Genomic DNA, 22,977 nt, shown 5'->3' on the forward strand with positions numbered 1-22,977 from the left:
CACACAGTGGGATATGCCAAATTGCATTGGAGCTATAGATGGCAAACACATTGTCATTCAAGCTCCAAGCAACTCAGGCTCCCAATTTTTCAACTATAAAAAGACATTCAGCACAGTTTTAATGGCAGTGTGCGATGCCAATTACCGTTTTACTTATGTTGACATTGGAGCTTATGGCTCACAGTCTGATGGGGGAATATTCCGTCAATCGGATTTTGGACATAGACTTTATGATGGTTTGCTCCCAATCCCTAACTCTCATCCCTTTCCAAATTCAACAAACCCCATGCCATACTACTTTGTTGGCGATGAGGCATTCCCCCTAAAAAGAAATTTAATGAGACCATTCTCAAAGGCTTCCTTAAATAGCTTAAAGACAAAGGTATTCAACTATCGCCTCTCGCATGCTCGGCGAGTTATTGAAAATGCTTTTGGTATTTTGGTTTCTCGGTGGCGTATTTTTCATAGAAATATCAACGCTAAGCCTGAAAATGTGGACAATATAACAAAAGCAACTGTGTGCCTTCACAATTTTTTAACAGTATCTGAAATGAATTCTCCAGCTAAATTATATTGCCCATCGGGATACGCTGATAAAGAAATGGATGGCCAGGTACAGGATGGTGATTGGAGGATGAACATTCCGGGAAATATGGGTGCACTGCAACGTTTAAGGGGTAATCGCCAACGAGTTGGTGCACGGAATGCAACGTTTGAGGCCCAAGATGTGCGGAATAAAATTGCCGACTACCTCGTTTCACCGGCAGGTGCAATAGATGGGCAAATTGAATACATTTTGAGAGGAACTTTACTCGCTGACTAGTGTTTCATTATTCATGTATTGTGAATTTAAATAAATATACATGTTAACTGAAAAATAAAATAAAAATATAAAAAAAATTCCACTTGTTTCACTGATATTTACAAATTGTTTCTCATCCGTGCCTTCTCTTTTAAATAAATATACATGTTAACTGAAAAATAAAATAAAAATGTTTTAAAAAATTCCACTTGTTTCACTGATATTTACAAATTGTTTCTCCTCCATGCCTTCTCTTTTAAATAAATATACATGTTAACTGAAAAATAAAATAAAAATATTAAAAAAAATTCCACTTGTTTCACTGATATTTACAAATTGTTTCTCCTCCGTGCCTTCTCTTTCGCTTCCACAAGGGTAGTCATAATCTTCAACGTACACTCGTCCTTTATGTCCTCTGGCAGCTGAGATAAGCTCTCAGCCACAAACTGTGAAAAAAAAATTTCTGCACTATTTTGCATTTTTTCTGTTATTTTACTCGCACTCTCTGCCACTAGTTTTAAATGTTTTTCTATTAATTCATCTTGTGGTGTAGAGGAGCACCGTTTTTTACCACGGCGCTCAATGGATGGGCTGGCCAGAGTTGGAGTCCACTGAGCAGCAGGGGGAGAAAAAGCAGTGACGTCAGAGCTGTTGTCACTCTCTACCTCTGTACCCCCAATGTCGAAAATTCTGAAAAAAGGAGAGAAAACACATTTAAACTGATGGCCGATTTGAGTGTAGTGAAACAGTAAGTAAACAAGAAAACATAGAAAATAATGTAAAGAAGACATATATCAATATATATACATACCCATCGTACTCAACGACGCAATGTTCAATTGCAGAGCAGCTGGGATCTGACTGGGAATTATTTCCCAAGTCTGGAAAATTACTGTACGTTTTCCGGGGCTTTATGTGGTCGTCTAAAAAAGACATTGCCTCCATTAGCGGCCACGGTTTTTTGAAGGACTTGCCTGCTCCACTTCTTGTCTCCATTTCCAGTAATTTTTTTTCTTTACAATATCGCTCTCTCAGGCATTTCACTCGCGACTGGCAATGAGCAACTGAAATACAATGAAATATGCTGTAGTACAAGTGTAGAAAATGTATTTATTTTCACAACCTCTGCTAACTTCTATGTCTCATCAATGTGTCGTATAATTAATTAAACTAGTTAGCTAACTAGTCTAGGTATGCACGAAAATTAATGTTATGGGAAATCTCAAATTGTACTTACCGTCAGATTTCATTGCTACAGCAATTTGCTTCCACGTATTATCTCTCAATACAGAGTCCTTATAAGTTTTTTTCCTCTTATCATACAAACAAGGATAATTTTGATATAAAATCACCAGTCTTTCGTCGAAAGAAGCCATCGCTCATGAAATACAATGTTTACCAGTACCTATGTTCTGATTGGCAGGTTCTCAAACTTAACGTAAAATTAACCGCAAGAGCTTGGAGTTTGCAATCGCTTAATTTTACGGACTTGCGGTTAAGTTTACGTCGGCGCATTGTGAATGGTTCCATTAGATAACATGGCCGCTAACTTCTAATTTAACGTTAATTTTAAGTTTACGTTACGTTAAGCCCCATTCACAATGCAAACGTAACGTAACGTAAACTTAAAATTAACGTTAACTTAGAAGTTAGCGGCCATCTTATCTAATGGGTCCATTCACAATGCGCCGACGTAAACTTAACTGCGAGTCCGTAAAATTAAGGGATTGCAAACTCCAAGCTCTTGCGGTTAATTTTACGTTAACTTTAAGAACCACCCAATCAGAGCAGAGGTAAACACTGTGTGTTGTGCACGATATAATGACTTCTTTCGACGAAACACTTGTAATTCTCTTTCATAATAGTCTTTGTGTATAGGCTATGTATTATAGAGTGAAAAAGAATTACAAATACGCTGTACCTAAAAATTATAGGTGGAAATTAATATCCTGTAGTAATGAAATCTGACAATAAATGGCGGGAGACAAGCTCGCAGCGCTGGCAAACGGACGAGAGAGAATCCCTGTCATAAATAAAACAGTGTCCCTGTATATTTTTCTTAACATTATGACGGACTACTATTTTACGAAAACGATATCATCCAAACAAATAGATCCAAACATCTCATCGGGGTGAGGTAGATAGGGTCATAGATGTCGGTAAAGGAGACCTTACATTTCTTTTTATTACAAAAGTGGAAGCAAATCGTAAGAAAGGCAAACAGTTCAGGTTTCATCCGCATGTCCAAAACGAACTGATGAGGGTCATTTCTTACAGTAGATTACCGAAATCGCCCTGAGATAACCTTCTTTGATTCAAGGGATGAACCCATTTTCTGCACCGTTGTTTACATTGCCTTTTTCAGGTACCGTAGGCCTACACAGCTCCCAGGAGCAAAGCAATAGATGTTTGAAGTAATATGAATTCCGCTACCACGTTGTTTGATTCCATGGAAGTATTGAAATATAAAACTGCGAGATAGCCCAAAACCTGACTTCCGTACTAAATAACATGGTAGTGTTTTGATTGGCTGCTGTGTACTCTTTACGTTAATGTTACGTTCCTCCATTGTGAATACCACAAATTTTACGTTAATTTTACGGTTACGTAACGTCGTTAAGTTTACGGTTACGTTTGCATTGTGAATGGGGCCTTACGTTTGCAAGGCCCCATTCACAATGCAAACTTAACCGTAAACTTAACGACGTAACGTAACCGTAAAATTAACGTAAAATTTGTGGTATTCACAATGGAGGAACGTAACATTAACGTAAAGAGTACACAGCAGCCAATCAAAACACTGCCATGTTATTTAGCACGGAAGTCGGGTTTTGGACTATCTCGCAGTTTTATATTTCAATACCTCCATGGAATCAAACAACGTGGTAGCGGAATTCATATTACTTCAAACATCTATTGCTTTGCTCCTGGGAAAAGACGAAAAGGCGATCTAAACAACGGTGCAGAAAACGGGTCCATCCCTTGAATCAAAGAAGGTTACCTCAATGCGATTTCGGTAATCTAATGTAAGAAATGACCCTCATCAGCTCGTTTTGGACATGTGGATGAAACCTGAACTGTTTGCCTTTCTTATGATTTACTTCCCCTTTTCTAATAAAAAGGATTGTGAGGTCTCCTTTACCGACATCTATGCCCCTATCTATCACACCCCGATGAGATGTTTGGATCTGTTTGTTTAGATGATATCGTTTTCGTGAACTAGTAGTCCGTATAATGTTAAGAAATATACAAGGAGACTGTTTTATTTATGACAGGGATTGTCTCTCGTCCGTTTGCCAGCGCTGCGAGCTTGTCTCCCGCCATTTATTGTCAGATTTCATTACTACAGGATATTAATTTCCACCTATTATTTTTCGGTACAGCGTATTTGTAATTCTTTTTCCTTCTATCATACATAGCCTATACACAAAGATTATTTTGAAAGAGAATTACAAGAGTTTCGTCCAAGGAAGTCATTATATCGTGCACAACACACAATGTTTACCTCTGCTCTGATTGGCTGGTTCTTAAAGTTAACGTAAAATTAACCGCAAGAGCTTGGAGTTTGCAATCCCTTAATTTTACGGACTCGCAGTTAAGTTTACGTCGGCGCATTGTGAATGGATCCATTAGATAAGATGGCCGCTAACTTCTAAGTTAACGTTAATTTTAAGTTTACGTTACGTTACGTTACGTTACGTTTACGTTTGCATTGAGAATGGGGCTTAAACCGTGTTTAAATTTCTTACGGCAAAAGTGCACAGTTGCCAATTCTCACAAATAATGGCTTGTAGTTACAGAGGACGTTGTTGCTGCTCATATGCACTAGGCATCACCAAAGATGTTTACTAGGGGAAATTTGTACTGAGATAGTTTCCCCATTGCTTTCCTCGCCGAGAAAGAAGAGCTATGCATATGTCCTCTGAAATGAACACACCAAAGGACTCTCTGACCGACATTTTCACACCTTTCGAAAGACGGATTGGGTGCACAAGGAATTGCGGTATTAGAATCGTTCATTCCTTAGTCACTTGTGACTTTCTGGACTGAGACAGGCCAATGAAAGTAAAACTCACCAGAGTACAAAGTGCGCTCTAAACAGGACGTCTCGTCAATGAAGGATTTCCATATAAATGATATAATTACAGCAATACTGTCCCTTTTTTTCTCACAGAAAGTTAATCCAGGTATGATAAATTACATTTACTATTTTGTAGATTCTTTCAATTGCCTTTTAATACAGTATGGAATAATCATTGCAGCATTTGATAATCTTTAATTTGCAGAAATATAACAGTCATATATACAATGTGGCAATCTCGGTTGGAAGTAGCGAAATCGAAATGCTGTTACAAGATCATTCGTGGCGCGGAGTGTTTTTCAGAGAAGATACACTTGTGGTATGGAGTGTTAATTCCAATGCGTTGTTATAAGTCATATTTACTCAAAGTTGCTCTTGTACATTGTTTATTGAACATCATGCATTTGAAATTATTACTGAATATGAATCAAATTATCTGCCCTGGGTTTTTGCGGAATGTGATTTTAGAAATGTTTACTTACATCTATTTCGATCTATTGCTTTACATACATTCTTCATTTCTTGTTTTAATTCCATACTTTATAAAATTTCGTTTTCTTTTTTCTTAAAAGCATAAGTTGATCCTTTTAAATATTGCTTGGAAGATTTCATCTGTCTATTAATGTGGATTTTCAATTGACTTTGCTTGTCTGCTGTAACTGTTCGATTTTACTCCTAGCTTTCCATGTCGTCTTCCATTTGGCCTTTGCATTGGGTAGGGGGAAGGAGTCTTTTGGCTTGGTGAGCGGTTAGTGATAATTTCATGAGCAATTTGTTTTCGACACTGGATATCGCTGCATGCGAATGGAATAATCACTGCAACGTTTGATTACTTTTAAGTTGCAGGAATACAACAAACCAGAATGTGGCAATCTCGGTTGGAAGCAGCGAAATCGAACTTATTCTCTAGTCCATTTCATACTGCTCACTGCGAGTCAGCTGATGGGCAACTAGTGCAGGGCAGATCCATTGCAGCTGCTGCTACTGCAGATGTTGGCGGTGAGTATATTCTTTTTGTCCTGTGTTGACGTCCCTTGATTATCTTCTAGTCTTCTGTTGGTTTATTGCGTTCTCCATTTTGGACCCTTAACTATATGCCGTGCCGTTTTCTTTTCATGCAAGTAGCTTAGATAACCTCTGTTGCATCATTGTAGTACTAGTTGTTCCGGTTGTGACCTGCTATTTCGACTGTAGCTAAATTGGTTGGCAGTTGGTGCAATACTGCATTTCTCCTAAATACAGAGTATTTTATTCTGGAGAATTTATATTGGTTAGAGGTGCCATATCAATGACTTAGGAGAGTGGGCCTCTGTTGTATCAAGCTGTCATGGTATGAGGACTTCCACTGTTGGTACTTGCACCTTTGAGTCCTGTTTCTGGGCAGCTTCCAGGGGAGAACAGTGTAGAACTTTGCTTCGGATTAAAATTGTAGCTGGGCCGATGACCTCGTTGTTAGGCCCCTTTAAACAACAAGCATCATCATCATCAAAATTGTAGCTTTGTTCACAATTGGGTTATTTTTTAATTTCATGCAGAATTCTGTTAAAACTGAAGTGTGCAATTCATTATAGTGATGTGACCAATGTACCCACAAGTAATTTTTTCATAGTTCTTAGTTAAGTTTGAAACATGTAAAATTGTTGAGCTAGAAATATCCTAATCCAGAGAATCTTGTGCGATATAACGAAGGAATGAAGTGAATGCTCTGGATTAAAGTTGTCTGTGAAAACACTGTTACATCTCATGTATTTTCAAAGTCATAAGGACTGTTTCCATTGAAGCCAGTTTTCCCATGCCTGCTACTTACACTTTGTCGTTTTCAAGGTTGTGATATGTTGTAAAAACTGGTCACTGAAGTGTTAATCATCTAAGGTGAAAAATTCAGTTTAACTGATACGAGGATGCGTACCCAGAAAGTAAGTCGCAAAGTCACTACCTTTAAAAGATATTAGAAGTCGCTACCTACAAAAAAGTATGTCAGTTGTTTTGAACATAACTTACAGTATCCAGAAGGATGACCTTGTGCTTGCACTTCAATAAAATTCATTTGCTTTGTAGTTTTTAATGGCATTGTGATTCGGCTTTACTTTGTGACCTGAACTTGAATCAGGATGCCATCAGCATTAAGATGCCTAAAATTTCTTTAGGATTGCTCTTTCTAATAACTTGGAACTTCAAAGGATATTTTAAGAGAGCAGAAAACGGTGCAAAGTGTGGGTGATTACAGATTGATGAATTTGTCTCCATCTCGATGTCTTGAAGCATGACAATTTGTATCTTGCATCCCGGAACACTTTCGATGTCACACCGGGCGAGTTGGCCGCGCGGTTAGGGTTGCGCAGCTGTGATCTTGCATCCGGGAGATAGTGGGTTTGAATCCCAGCCCTGACGATGGTTTTCCGTGGTTTCCCATTTTCACACCAGGCAAATGCTGCACCTTAACCCTTTATTGCATGAATTGTTTTCGTTTGGTGAAGAAAATTTCAAGCTTCAATATTCAACTTACGTTCAGTGTTTTAGATTTACCAGCAATTCTTAACTGGGGCTAATAGCTTAACACTCGTATGTGATGTGGATTGCCATAACGGGGTATATATACAATTTTTCACGATTTCATGCTAAGCTTTCAACATTCAAAGACCGAACATTACTGCCTACTGGCTATGGGTACGTATTGCAGGGCGCAAGTATACTTGCACGACCGTAGGTCGGTAATGTCTTTGAGGTTGAGCCAGAGGTACTCCTGAAGCCTGTGGTAATATGATGGGGAGGGCCCACGTAAAGTAAACGGTGGTTGGTACGCGTGGATGCGGACGGGGTGGAAGGAGTACGTTTGGTTGTAGGGCTGTTTTGTCTTATGTTATGTATATATATATAAATAAAAAACAAGGCATCACTGGTATATATCTTTAAATGACTGTAGGGCCTACAGTTAAAGGTGTGCCGGAAAACTACCTCTGTCCACAATCTGTATCCATTTATACAGGTGAAAAGTTGTATGTTGCCTGAGGGCAACAGTAAGCAGTAAAGGGTTAAGGCCACGACCGTTTCCTTTCCACTCCTAGGCCTTTCCTATCCCATCGTCGCCATAAGACCTATTTGACCGGGCGAGTTGGCCGTGCGCGTAGAGGCGCGCGGCTGTGAGCTTGCATCCGGGAGATAGTAGGTTCGAATCCCACTATCGGCAGCCCTGAAGATGGTTTTCCGTGGTTTCCCATTTTCACACCAGGCAAATGCTGGGGCTGTACCTTAATTAAGGCCACGGCCGCTTCCTTCCAACTCCTAGGCCTTTCCCATCCCATCGTCGCCATAAGACCTATCTGTGTCGGTGCGACGTAAAGCCCCTAGCATAATAATAATAATAATAATAATAATAAGACCTATTTGTGTCAGTGTGACGTAAAACAAGTAGCAAAAATAGTCACATAAAAATTCAACGCCTGGCATGTTTGTGGTATAACTTTACATCCGGCAGCCCAACGTTTATAAAATAAGGAACTGAAAATGCAAATCTTACTTGAAATACCTTTTAGAGGAGATGTGTTCATTGCAAAGTCTAGGAACCCACCATCCCTCCCCCAGAAGTACATTTACTTTCATAATATAATAAAGAGCAGCAGCCGCCATCGTCCATGGCTAAAGTAGCTTCTTGCATTCTCATTGGTCAACGTGGACGGAATGTGACATTGCCATCAATCCTGATAAATACATTGTTACCAACCCTGGCTGAATAAAAGCACAAACAAAAACACCATGTAAAATAACAATGCGGCTTGTAACCGTCCAGACCAATGGTCTTGTCCACGGCAAGAATCCTAACCGTCCAGACCAGCCGTGTTTCCTCACAAAACTAGGGGCCTAAGGCCGCTTCACGGCTTCAAACCGTCCAGACCAATGGTCCTGTCCAGATCCTATCCTAACCATCCACACGGCAAGAACCATTCCATAACAATCGTTTAACAATCACCACCACCAGCTACCGAAGTACCTCGCTCATTAGTTCCTCAGTACAGAGGTTGGCAGCTCTGAGCACCGTTTCACTACATCCTTCCCGAGAAGGCCGCGAGCGTGTAAACAAATGAGTTGTTCCGCGCGCAGCTGAATGTAGCGAGTACTGGGCTGCGAGAAGTAAAGTAATGATGTTGGTTTCTGTATCTATATTTGGCATTCATGTGGCAAAATCCAAAAACTCCTGCTGATAAAATTTTGTGGAGGAGTATGACATGCAAAAATTCTCTTGCTATTGGTCCAAGAGTTAAGACTATCTTTAATTTCTGTTCAGTAAAATTTTTGTATTAGGAAAAAAGTTCTATGCAGTGACTTGTTTGAATCTGTTAACCATATTTTATGATAAACTGTCTGCCTGTCTGGTTCATTTTTGTTGGCTTGTGTTAGAAATAGATTTGTTGGATCCTCGGGTGAAGATTTGGTATAGAACATGGGCAGTTTGAAAAGGACTGCAGGTATTAATGAGAGTACACTAGTTTCTTTTAGTCCGTATAAGCATTGTTACCCTTTTTAAGCAGGGGAAGTTGCAAGGATTTTTTCCCGTTTTACATAACTGGAAAAACGGTCCTAAAGTGGGTCAGGAGTTAAAATATCTGCTGAGATGACCATTTCTGTTGATTTCAAGTATATGGATAATTGAATTGTAAAATTGTCAAGTATGAACTTATAATTTCATGCACAATTTCTGACAGTACGTAAGGGGTCCACTGTAAATATTTAGAAATGAGAAAGGGTGGTTGTAGATCAGCATCCTGTCTTCTGAGCAAATCACGGAAGTGCCTAATCCCTGCATGTATGTTTATGTAAACTCTACTGAATATTTACATATGTGTAGACAATTTTAAATGCACATATTTACTCTCCAAACACTATACTCTTACAACAATTCTTTTGTGCTAAACACATTAGAGTAAGACAACCTACTGCCAGTTTCACCAAGCTTCGTCCTAATTTTGCTTGACGCCTGTCAAAAATGACAACCTGTTTTTTTTTTTTTTTTATGCTTCGTCAAAACTTTACATTTCATTATCACTAGTGAGCTGGAATAGACGCTCAGTTAATTTTGACACAGTCTCTCATTTCGAAACGTTATATCGCAATATATAGAGTTTTATCATTCGTTCCGATTGCCATTTCTCGATTAATTATTGAAGTACTGAGACGTGGTTGAAATTAGACGTGGTTTGTAATTTAATTTTCTGTTATAAGAGTGGTCTCAAAAATGGAAGATGATGATATTTCATCAAAGAGGAGAGGATCCAATTTTGTGAAGACGAGAAGAGTTTGTTCGTGAGTCTTGTTGCCGAAAGGAAAGAGACAATCGAAAACAAACAGATGGCATAACGTGGCGTGATAAAGAAAAAGCATGGATAGAACTTGCAAATTGTTTCAATTTTCATGAATTTGTAGGCCTATGTAAGAGGTCAGTGAAACAATTAAAAATGTTTTTTGACAACTTCAAAAATGCTAAGCAAAAAAAGATGCCAGGATAAGGTGAATATGTTTAAAACTGGAGTTGGTGTTGGTGTAACCCCTTCATTAGACCAGTCATCAGTACTGCTAGAAATAATCGGGGACCAAGTAGAGCCTGTTCCCAACAACTAGGATAGCAATTCTGCATACATAGGCCTAACCACATCCAGTAGCAACACTATTGAACCATGCAATGTACTGGTGACGTTTGAAGAAGAACCAAGTACGGAGATCCTTATCCCTAAAAGTGAAGAAACGGTCCCAAATACAATCCATGACCTTAATCCATATCCATTATCCTCCTTGGATTCATGCCGCCTCAAATTTCATTCTTATTTCAGAACTATCAAAAATAAAACTGTCATGAACTGATCCAGGCCATCTAGCAACAATATTCCTTATTCAATCAATACTGATCTGCATTTAGGGCAGTCGCCCAGGTGGCAGATTCCCTATCTGTTGCTTTCCTAGACTTTTCCTAAATGATTTCAAAGAAATTGGAAATTTATTGAACATCTCCCTTGGTAAGTTATTCCAATCCTTAACTCCCCTTCCTATAAATGAATATTTGCCCCAGTTTGTCCTCTTGAATTCCAACTTTATCTTCATATTGTGATCTTTCCTACTTTTATAAACGCCATTCAAACTTATTCGTCTACTAATGTCATTCCACGCCATCTCTCCGCTGACAGCTCGGAACATACCACTTACAATTATATGTAAACATACCACTTAGTCGAGCAGCTCTTCTTTCTCTCAGTTCTTCCCAACCCAAACATTGCAACATTTTTGTAACGCTACTCTTTTGTCAGAAATCACCCAGAACAAATCGAGCTGCTTTTCTTTGGATTTTTTCCAGTTCTTGAATCGGGTAATCCTGGTGAGGGTCCCATACACTGGAACCATACTCTAGTTGGGGTCTTACCAGAGACTTATATGCACTCTCCTTTACATCCTTACTACAACCCCTAAACACCCTCATAACCATGTGCAGAGATCTGTACCCTTTATTTACAATCCCATTTATGTGATTATCCCAATGAAGATCTTTCCTTATATTAACACCTAGATACTTACAATGATCCCCAAAAGGAACTTTCACCCCATCAATGCAGTAATTAAAACTGAGAGAACTTTTCCTATTTGTGAAACTCACAACCTGACTTTTAACCCCGTTTATCAACATACCATTGCCTGCTGTCCATCTCAACATTTTCGAGGTCACGTTGCAGTTGCTCACAATCTTGTAACTTATTTATCACTCTATAGAGAATATCATCCGCAAAAAGCCTTACCTCCGATTCCACTCCTTTACTCATATCATTTTATATATATAAGAAAACAAAGGTCCAATAATACTGCCTTGAGGAATTCCCCTCTTAATTATTACAGGGTCAGATAAAGCTTTGCCTACTCTAATTCTCTGAGATCTATTTTCTAGGAATATAGCAACCCATTCAGTCACTCCTTAACCATGTGAAGAGATCTGTAACCTTTCTTAACTACTTTCTTAAAATGTTTACCCCAATGAAGATCATTCCCTATATTAACACCTAGGTATTTACATTGTTCCGCATGAGATACTATCGCCGCATCAAAACTGAGGACTTTTCCTCTTGATGAAGCTTACAACTTGATGTTTCATCCCATTTACATTCATACCACTGTCTGTTCATCTTACTACATTGTTTGTCCCCCTCAATCAATCAATCAATACTGATCTGCATAAATTAGCATTACAAATAGTCTGTACATTGAGAAATAGGACTTTCTGTTGTGGGAAACTTCTGCATTATGTCCACCAGGAGACAGTATAGGTATGTGTACAGTCGTTGGCACCCAACACTCCAGGAAAGATGCTTATCATATAAAAATCACGAATAACTGAACAAGCTCCATCACCTTCAGGAGAACTTAAAAACAGAAGTTTCTTGGAACCAATTGCTTCAGAAACTTTCCTAATAAAGTGACAAATGTTGATTTAGATACACCATTCACATCTGCTAGTACCAATTGAAAAGAACCAGTAGCATAAAAACGTAAAGTTAAAAATAGTTGTCGTATGGGAGTTAACGGACGGTTTCTATTAGTAGGATATTCCAGTCTATCTTAAATTTGCTCTAAAAGTTTCAGTACTACCCTCTTGGAAAGTCTGTACCTAGTTACAAAATTGAAGTCATTCATTGAGAAGAAATGATCGTTACAGTCAGGAATTGTACGTTCAGGTCCCAGATTTTCCAGTAATTCTATATACAGTAATTCAGCATCAAAGTTGTCTCCCACATTCATGATCTTCTAAATAACTTTCTGTGAAGTACTTGAACACTTCCTGTAAAATGCCAAAACACTTAAAAAGAGATCTGTAATTTCCAACTTCTGTTGAACACTGCAGTGTTTACAACAGACACAATTTTAAACGAATCGTCATGTTTGAAGGTCGAAAGTCTGCGTGTCAAAATGGACAGTGGATTTGACTATCGTCAACGTGAACAGACATTGAAGAAACGAAAAATGGACGATAAACGAACCGTCAAACAGTCAAATTCATAAACGAAGCTTGGTGAAATCAGCCACCAGTCATTTATACCCTCTCATATCCCCGTATACACTAATTCACAACCACGTGCACCACACGATTACGTGTATATGGTATGAGTTAAGTGGAATCAGAGGGGGTCTTTTTGTGGATGATATTATTCTGTATAGAGTAATACGTTACAGGATTGCGAACAACTGCAAAATGACCTTGCCTACTGTCCATCCCAACATTATCAATGGTATGATAAACAGGGTTAAAAGTCAGGTTGTGAGTTTCACAAATAGGATACGTCCTCTTTTAATTACTGCGTTGATTGGGTGAAAGTTCCTTACGGGGATCATTGTAAGTACCTAGGTGTTAATATAAGGAAACAGCTTCATTGGGGTAATCACATAAATGGGATTGTAAATAAAGGATACAGATCTCTGCACATGGTTATGAGGGTATTTAGGGGTTGTAGTAAGGATGTAAAGGAGAGGGCTTAAAAGTCTGGTAAGACCCCAACTAGAGTATGGTTCCAGTGCATGGGACCATCTCCGGAATTACTTGATTCAAGAACTGGAAAAAACCAAAGAAAAGCAGCTTGACTTGTGATTTCTGTCAAGAGTAGCGTTACAGAAATGTTCCAAAGTTTGGGCTGGGAAGACGTGCGAGAAAGGAGGGGAGCTGCTCAACTAAGTATGTTCACAGCAATTATAAGTATTTATTGAATAGGTGGACAAGAAATACTATAATTGCTGTGAATAACTTCATTTGATATGGAACGTCCATGAGAATGACCTATATGAAGATAGTTGGAATTCAAAAGGACAAATTGGGGCGAATATTTGTTTTTAGGAAGGGGAGTTAGGGATTGGAATAACTTACCAAGGGAGATGTTGAATAAATTTAAAATTTCTTCACAATCGTTCTGGCGAGGGACGGAGGTTCTTTGTCACACTTCTTAAATAGGAGAGAGTTAAGTAATTTTGAGTGGGGTTCAGTGCATAACGGGAAAATCCTTCTGAACTAGGTCGGCAGTAAAAACCTCTGCAGTGAGTGGTATGACTGCTTTAAACCCAGTGGGCCGCTCTTAGTGGAGTCGCAAGGATACGTTGGGTCAAAATTACCCACAAGCAAAAATCCTCAGTTCTAAATTTTAATTATTGGAAACCATGTAAATGATACATTTATGTTGTAAGTCAATTGTAATTGTTTCGGAGTAATTGCGGCAATGTGAAACTTCTGTTAATAAGAATGGATGTTGAAATGTGCGTGTTCTCATAATTCTTAAACATACACTGGCATCACTCTGTCTATATTACATTGTTCATGTTAGACACACATTTTCTGTATCGAAAGTATCTCGTGTGATAAACACCCATTGGGTACAGGGGTAAGAACTGTAGAGGATGTTGAAAGATCAGATTGGTTACGCTTCACCCCTGGTCCATTACTTCCTGTTGCTCATTCATTGTTACACATAATCTCCTCACGCTGGGTTCATGAGTTCCCGGCAAATTATTTTTTGCCCATTGTGGTTCTTATGTCCCTTTTACGTCCATGGTCATCGCATCTTCCTCTTGATGCTTTCAGAGGACTGTACTTTTCCTTTCCAGAGAGCCACCGAACTCTACTTCGGAGACTTGTTGGCGGAGTCGGTATTTTCCTTCTCGATGTCAAATGTTCCGTTGTTGCAATCCAAGGGCGGCATTGTCATGAGTCATCCTTAGCCTCAGTGTGGTGTCTTCTTTGGGAGCAACTGGTTTATCATTTCATTCTGCATCATAGTGATACATTTTCAGTTGTGAAATTCACAGGAATGTAGCGTGAACTTCCAAAAAAATCTCTCGCAAACTATATAAAGTACTAGTCTGATAATTGCTGCATTGTTAGTCTGTAAAATGAAAGTACAGTAGTTAACAATAAACTTTTTTTACATTCTGTTTTTATAATTCATTTAATCATTATTTATACCATTTCATCTTTCAGTCACCATTAACTCTTCCCATATTCGGCATTGTATCCGTGGACATGCAAATAGTGCGGATGGATTTTAGTAACTGTTCAACTATATTTCTACTTCCTATGTAGGATTGCTTCCTTCAATTTTAGATTTGTCAACATTTGCTCCTGGTTAAATGGTGACTTACCTGTAGTTTCTCCCATGTAGATGTCTTAAGGCTAAGAAGCAAAAATGTTTGGTGTGTTGAGGCTCACAGCACACATGGTTGGTAGTGGTGAAGATGTTAGGATGAATTCCTGACAAACAGCAGGCATTTAATGTTACACAAGATACAAATACCAGATGATTAATTGTAATATTAAGGAACTCCTTCGCAGGACATAATTTAGCACTCTATCCCTATGTGGCTGATGGTCTGTTTGACGAATTACAAGAAACTTCCCAAAAGTTCATTTCAGCAGTAGATAATATTTGTCCATAGAACTGAGATAGCTACACAGCATTTAACTCTCCTCGCATAGCACAGTCAATGTCAAATGCAGTCGGATACAATAGCCTTCAATTTAAGGTTCTTTTATTTCTGTACACAAATTTGGCGGGGGGGGCACATAACACAAGGATGGTAGTGATCGGGGAATGGAGATGGGATACTCTGTATAGGGTGATGCTTCCTTGTTGCTAGTGGATGTTCTGAAAAGATGACAGTCCAATGTAAAATTGTATAGCTTTCAGTGCAGATAATGCTCTTATGATAAACTGGCATTGCTGCTAAACTAAGAGCAGTACAAAAACATTATGGGATACCCATGCCATTTGATTCATTGGCTGTCATGAAGGGTGCAGAAAATCCCTCTCTCCAAATTGATGAGAAGTTGATTGATATTACTGTATTTAGACAAGAGCTTGAAGAGAAAAGATAATCTCAAAATATATCACGATTTACACCAAACTTACTTTAGAAAAGTATTAAAGCATGGGTGTACATGGCTGGTTATCCTTGAGGAAATGTTTGTGAAATATTGATTTCACAGTGGGAGCCACTGCAGAGTTTAAGGATGAAATAAAATGGTCCTATGGCACAGGCACGTCTCTGAAGGGAATGTGGTCCTTATCAGCAGAGTACAAGACCAAGCTTCTGTTATTTCTGCAAGGAGGAAGGTAGTTCATCCCCATCTGTGAAGAAAATAAAGGAGGCTAACGGTTGAGGTTCTGGCCTTCTGACCCACCTTGACAGGTTCGATCCTGGCTTAATCTCGTATTTGAAGGTGCTCGAATACATCAGTTTCATGTTGGTAGCTCTACTGGCACATAAAAAAACTCCTGCGGGACAATTCCGGTACCTCGGGGTCTCGAACCGTAAAAGTAGTTAGCGGGATGTAAAGCCAATATTATTACTATTAAAGTCGCATTGCCAACAATTCACATGAGGAAAAACTTTCTTTTTCTGTCTTCAAACTTGTATAAAGCATTTTGAATTTCCCTACATTTGAGAAAACTAAAAGTTCAATCAGAAGCAGCTTACTGTACATCCATGTCCTAAGATCTGTGCTGACTGATATGTTTGATATTCTGTGTAGTTTTAAGCCAGTGGTCATATAAAGATAGTTTTAGAAGTGGTTTTATCACACAAGAGAATCAGAAAGCTGATTTAGTAATTGGATACTCAACATCTTGTCTTGTAGAAAATCTGGCACCTGAGAACTTATTTGCACATCAGGAACTATTTTATTGCATTCTGTGATTATTATTCATACATTTTGTTTGAATAGTGAGGTTTTTGTTAATGCTAAAATGGCACAGATAAATTCTGTGCCAACTTCTTCTTTCAATGCCATGAAGTATTTTGTTTCCTAGTTTTCTGTTATATTGCAAGTGAAAGATGGTTTTGCGCTCTCCAAGTGGAGGATTTACCATCTGCTGTTGTGCAAGAAGAGTAGATTGTTCTTAGTCTGCTATAAGGGATATACAAGGTGGAGATTGGTGTTTCAAATATGATAGAATAGCAAAACTAATGGTGTCAATATGGACAATCCCATACAGAAATGCCAAATGTGAAAGATTGTTTAGCCAAGTGAAGATACAATTCCGATATGACTAAAATCTCAGTAAACTCTTTTTTTAGTGGCTCAGATAGTCTAAGTGGAAACTGTTATGATGAGCAGCAGTATGGCAGTGCATTTTTGAAGAGAGCAAAGTTAGCTGCAAGTTCAATGGTAAACCAGTAAACACAGCAGTTTCTGTCAAACATGTGTATATTTTTCACCACTTGGTAAGTTGCAGACGGTTCTTGACTTACCTAATGTTATTCGTATGTATGCATCATAAATATGTGAATGATTAGGTTCATTTTCTTGTAACCATTTTTGTTTTCTTAATTTAAGATTTTAATGGTCAATTTGCATTGTAACTGTAGATATGCATCTTGTCCTTTTCTCACAGACTGGCACAGTATAAGTGCTGAAATCGAAGAATTAAATCTTCCTATTTTTGAAGTTTGCAGGTGTGCCATTGGCCCACATAGGACATTTTGGAAATGTATTCTACAGAATTTGTTACTGGTTTGTGCACATTCTGGCTATTGACAGAAAGCCTTTGGTCTAATATGTCTGGAGTGTTTAGCTGAAAGCTTCTCTAAGGGAGAGTCTTGGCTGTTTTGTAACAGCCATTGGCCCGTGATCCATTTGCGGTTAGAACTGACTTAATTAGGATCGATTCGCAGAATGAATCAGGAATGTCTAACTGCCTGCTGAATTCTGGGAGCGATGCCATACAACATAAAATACAACAAATAGTAGTGAGTGGTCAGCAGAGGGTTGTGGGTAATGACAGAAAAATTTGGTTATAAAAGTAAATTTCTTCTGAGGGTGGGGCAACAGGATTTCAGCATCGGTGATGAACAAGTCTCTCCTCAACAATTATACTCCTTCAGTTGTGCTTCTGCTGAGTGACTTGATAATTTTCCACGAGCCTCTTGAAGAAATTGCAAGTAGTGCTAACAAAACTGTCTCTGGCCCCTAAGGCTGCAGCCACACGTGCATTTTCATGCTGTTGGTAAGGTTTTTTCACTCGGCTTGAAATCTTAATTGTCCATGGCCTCACGTGTGTATCCATATTGCACTTAAAGTTTGGTGTGTATTTTCATAACCCATAGTTGTGACTGCCGGTCGCCCCAATTGAAGCCAAACTGACGCCCTTCTCCCGGGCGCGCTGGTTTTATACAACTCAGGCCAGCGCGTGTAAAGAAGAAAGCACTGCCCGGGAGGGGGCGTCAGCCGGATTCTCACGGGAGTCGACCCGCATCCACGAAAGGCGGATGCCTTTCCGTGCACATTTATTTATCAAGTAAACATACAAAGGAAGCAAAGCAGTGTAAGCATACAACATAGGGCCTCGGCCCGTTCGTAGGGTGTACAGAGTTACTGTAGTCAGTATACACAGTAATATTATCACATAAAAGGTTTCTATTAGTCACTTCGCGGAGAAGGGCAGCCACAGCGTACAGGGCTGCTGCTGTCTCCGCACAGTTAATACGTGTGTAGGTCTGAAAGGCCTGTGCCCAGGCTATATGTAGCTGGGGGCACACGTAGGCGATGATCCAAGGGGTGGCGTCTACGTAGAGCGTTAACTCGTGAGTCGATGCTCCAATTCTACGAGGGGTTTGTAGCACTATGTTGGTGAACACTTTGCGGGGCCAGTAGGCCTCTCGAGTAAGCACATGGCGCACTGCAAACATAGGCAAACGAAGCACATGAGCTGCCCAGGAGAGGTAGCCTGCTATCCTGGGGAGGTCATCGTTATGCACTCGAGGTATCAGCTGGACGTAGCGTAGGATGCGTCGTTGGACATCCAGTGTGTGCAATTTTAATAGTTATGAACAAAATTTAAAGTAAGAATGCAGTTGTTGCATTGTGTACTGCATTAGTTTCTTGGCAGTGTCTACATAGAAGGGAGTATTGGATCCATCCCATATTGAGGGACATGCCAGCAAGACTGGAATTTGGGCTTCTACGTAATATACTGAAACGAGTCCCTAAGTGTTTTTAGAGATATTTCAGCTCACGGTTATTTTTAAACCACCAAAATTATGAATTCACAGTCTAAAAGATATTCAATTTTCCAAATAGCACTAGGAATGTGATATACACTGTTTAAAAGTAATTAAAAGCTGTGAAGTAACTCAAAGAATGTGATGCATACAGTTTGCTGTAGGTGTCTACTATGTAACTTTTGAGTATAATACTAGAGCAGCAAGCTTCCCTGTGCATGTGGCCAGACAGAGCTAAAATGCTTAAGATTTTATGCCCATTATAGCTATTAACAGTGAAGCATGAATTTCTTTGACCTGCCTTTTGACTTCAAATGTGGTACTGAATGGGACAGTAGGCCTTGTTAGACTAGTTTGATGTACTCGTTAAATGTTGCTACTTAATACATCATGGTTAGGAAGCATGGATACTGGGTTACTAATTACTGGACTTCACTTCTGAATTTGAGAGCTGAAATTAGTTTTCTGAGCAGTTTTTTTTCCTTTTTTACAGTAATTTTTACTTTATGTTAAAAGCAAGCGGATTTATAACTTAATCCCCATATTTGGAGTTATTAAACATTGACCTTCCGTATGCTTAAGCAGGATAATTGTAGTGTCCCTGCTTTTCAGAATCTTTGTGCTGATAGTCTTAAATATTGGTCAGCCTAATTCTGTGGAGATTTCAATGAAGTGAAGTTACTATATTATGATTTTTGAAAGTGAATATCAATTTTAAATTGGGTTATTCATCAGAAAGTAAGGTTAAAATACACAAAAATATTCTACTACAGTGTCATGTTTACTCATATACAGAAAGGGAAGAAATGGTTTCATATTTCTTTGGTCAATCGTTAATGTTGTCTTACATATTTACTGAAAGTTAGAATCTGTTCTTAACCCTTTCAGTCCCAATGTTGCTTTAGGTTAACATGATATTAAGTGCACACATGCACTAAGCTTATTACTTTCCCCTAAGTCCCAATGTTGCTCTGAATTACCAACTACAGATATAAGCTTCCATAATCAGTCAAGAGATGGCAGAAAAGTTGAATATAATTTATCTTGGATAAAAAAGTTGACAGGTGCACTCCATGGTCACGGAGGATGATGTCTTGGTGTTTACTTTCTGCATTTTATAAGTGAGGGTGTGTTGAATTAGGAGTGTATTTATTATGTTTTGTGTAAAAACCTTTCAAAATACCGTGTGTATCACATACACTTAAATTTAGCAATATCATTTTGTTATAAATATATCTGAAGTTGTTGTTAATCTAAAACAACATTGGGACTCAAGGGGTAAACTGTGTTACCATATCCTAACCTCAAAACAATAATGAGCAAGATGAAGTGTTTTGGTAGGGCACTGAAAGAGACAGAAATAGAGGATATTCTCGAAGCGTATTGACGGGACAATCTGACTTTGAAGATAGTGATTCAAGTAATGAATTTTGTAACTATATAGGCCTATATATAAATAGTGTATTATGAACATCATACTCGCCTTGATTTAATAATTTGTTCTGTAGGTCACAGATGCAAATCCAGATTATGGAGAACAATGTGCTGGAGGAAGTTTAGACAACAAGATAAGTAAACATGTTCCAGAAAAGAAAAAACGTCCCAAGTATCGTTTTGAATTTTATACCGGGAAGGGTAGTTGCAAAGATGTGGGTCTAGGTTTTTCTGGCAACATTGTAATGGCTCTCACAAGTGAACTTCCTGATCATAAACATTTTAAAGTTTACTTTGACAATTCGTTTTCCTCCCTACAATTAGCTATTGCCCCGAAAGAAAGGGGTATTCTTTGCGTTGGTACCATCCTGAATGACAGAACGTGTAGACCCAGTAGATACGTAAATGCCAACGATGGAGCCAGTCGGAAAAGAAAACTGTGGGAATAGTGTCCCCAAGTGGTGAAAGAATAATAATCATGTTATTTGCTTTACGTCCCACTAACTACTCTTTTACGGTTTTCGGAGACACCGAGGTGCCAGAATTTTGTCCCGCAGGAGTTCTTTTACGTGCCAGTAAATCTACCGACACGAGGCTGACGTATTTGAGCACCTTCAAATACCATTGGACTGACCCAGGATCGAACCTGCCAAGTTGGGGTCAGAAGGCCAGCGCCTCAACCGTCTGAGCCACTCAGCCCGGCGGTGAAAGAATATAATCAATTCATGGGGGGAGTAGATCTAGCAGATATGCTGCTTGAGCTATACAAAATAGACATTAGAACGGTCAATTAGTATATGAGAATTGTGTTTTGGTGTATTATTGTTGCAGTTGTCATGGATGGCTACTGTACGGTAAACATAAAAAAAGCACCAAGGAGAAAAATGCATGTATTCCCTTGTACAATTTCAGTTAGAAATATCTCAAGCATTGACTAGGGCAGGGAAAGTTCTGAATCAAGAGCATGGCTGACCAAGTGACAGTCCAATTCCAGAACCCAGTCGAGAAAAGTTTGCTCCAAGACCAGTCGATGATGTAAGGTATGATGCATATCCACACTTGCCTCAGTATGAAAAAAGGAAAGGCTGATGTAAATGTTGTCCTGGCGGAATCACCCAGCTGACCTGCTCTAAATGTAGTGTTAATTTGTGCTTGACAGGAGCTAAGAACTACTACTTCGAATTTCATAACAAGTAATTGAAGAAACATTACTTTTTGAGGCTTAATTTATTATTCTATTTACTTTTGTAGAATTATATCGTGATAAAATGTTAAAAATAGCTTATTTTGGTCGCTAGATGTAATTTTGTGTACAGAACACCATGTAAATACCTCTGTGAAATATATATGTCGCATTTGAATGTTACCACAGAGTCCCAATGTTAATCTAGAGCAACATTCTGGATTTTCTAAATTTGTTTGGGAAATTTTGAAAATTGTTATTAAACATGATCAATGTGTTCTAAAACTATTCTAAACAAGAAAAAAAATTCTCTCAAAAATAATAATTTGGGACTGAAAGGGTTAATCTCTGGATGTTGGGCTTAAAATTATTGAAGTGATGAAGAACTGCATTGGTGCTGATGACTAGATGTTGCACTGCTTCAATAATCACCATCAAAAGACCTGCATTATCAATGATTATCAAAGTGTTTGTTGTTTAGGTTGTACCTTAATGAATTACAGGTGCAAATGTACTGCCAAAGCCCACAAATTGGGATCTGCCTAAAAAATTTGCCATCATAAATTGACCTGATACGCATTTTAGCACTTAAATATATTACCCGAAATAATACTACGTAGCCTCTAATTACTAGGCTAGCTCATTCCACCTCAAAGCATATTTGAGGTTATGTTGCACAGTGAAGTTCGTTTATGCATGCATAAATGCATAAATTGCATTTCACATAACAGTTCCCGACTTTAACCAATTCTTTCCAAACTTGGGTTTCATATAAGGAACCCATAATTTGCTGGGATAACATCTTGATTGCTCTTTTATATTAACTATGACCAGGCGAGTTGGTAGTGTGGTTAGGGGCGCGCGGCTGTGAGCTTGCATCTAGGCTAGTGGGTTCGAACCCCACTGTCAGCAGCGCTAAAGAGGGTTTTCCATGGTTTCCCATTTTCACACCAGGCAAATGCTGCGAGTGTACCTCACGGCCGTGGCCGCTTTCTTCCTAGCCCTTTCCTATTCCTTCATCACGATAAGAACTATCTGTCTCGGTGTGACGTAAAGCCAGTTGTAAAAAAAAAATTTACTATGATGGCCATCTTTGAAATTTTCTTAGATAACTTCCATGTAATGATTGACAGTGGTTAATTTTAAGTACACATCTATGAATGTCTACCCGTTATATCCATTTCCTGAAGTGGGGTTGGGGATGAGGCAAGATGAATTTATAATGCAAGTTTATACGACCTGATACCCTTCCCAACGTCAACTTCAGTTAAGGAGCTGTTGAAGATGAAATGAATGATGGTGAATGAAATTGGGTAATTAGCTGGAAAGAAACGGCTCTGGCCTACAAATAGTTGTCTCGGCTCTTGCCTGGAAGTGAAAATCGGAAATCACGCAAAATCATTCTCAGCAACGCCGGCGGCGGCAATCGAACTTGTGTTTCTTGGATGCAGGGCCATAGCGCAGCTA

The 22,977-nt window shown here is 38.9% G+C and overlaps 2 protein-coding genes across 5 annotated transcripts in view; one reads left to right on the forward strand and one right to left on the reverse strand.

The window, feature by feature from the left end:
- Positions 1-809: 809 nt before the first annotated feature.
- On the reverse strand, positions 810-2,126 carry LOC137498345 (uncharacterized). Its single transcript, XM_068225781.1, has 3 exons — positions 2,040-2,126; positions 1,614-1,866; positions 810-1,492 (listed from the first exon to the last, which is right to left on the reverse strand). The coding sequence occupies exons 1-3, from the start codon at positions 2,050-2,052 to the stop codon at positions 1,132-1,134; spliced, it is 627 nt and encodes a 208-aa protein (XP_068081882.1). The 5' UTR covers positions 2,053-2,126; the 3' UTR covers positions 810-1,131.
- Positions 2,127-5,488: 3,362 nt separating this feature from the next.
- Positions 5,489-22,977, forward strand: part of LOC136864081 (solute carrier family 25 member 3) — a 69,555-nt gene continuing 52,066 nt past the window's right edge. Inside the window, exons 1-2 of one of the 4 annotated variants that reach the window (XM_067140626.2) lie at positions 5,489-5,624; positions 5,724-5,882. In XM_067140626.2, the coding sequence (XP_066996727.1) occupies positions 5,747-5,882 (136 nt within the window). In that variant the 5' untranslated portion in view covers positions 5,489-5,624; positions 5,724-5,746. Of the gene's footprint in view, positions 5,632-5,723; positions 5,883-22,977 lie in introns of all 4 variants that reach the window. The other 3 variants (XM_067140627.2, XM_067140628.2, XM_067140629.2) reach the window with 3 other exon arrangements.

The sequence above is a fragment of the Anabrus simplex genome, chromosome 2 (assembly GCF_040414725.1).
Source record: "Anabrus simplex isolate iqAnaSimp1 chromosome 2, ASM4041472v1, whole genome shotgun sequence".
Lineage (NCBI taxonomy): Eukaryota > Metazoa > Arthropoda > Insecta > Orthoptera > Tettigoniidae > Anabrus > Anabrus simplex.

What these genes read in the sequence shown, in the direction of transcription:
- LOC137498345 (XM_068225781.1), bottom strand. An exon ending in TGCGTCGTTGAGTACGATGG is followed by an intron (nt 1,493 to 1,613) that starts GTATGTATATAT and finishes TCCTTTTTTCAG; the next exon opens with AATTTTCGACATTGGGGGTA.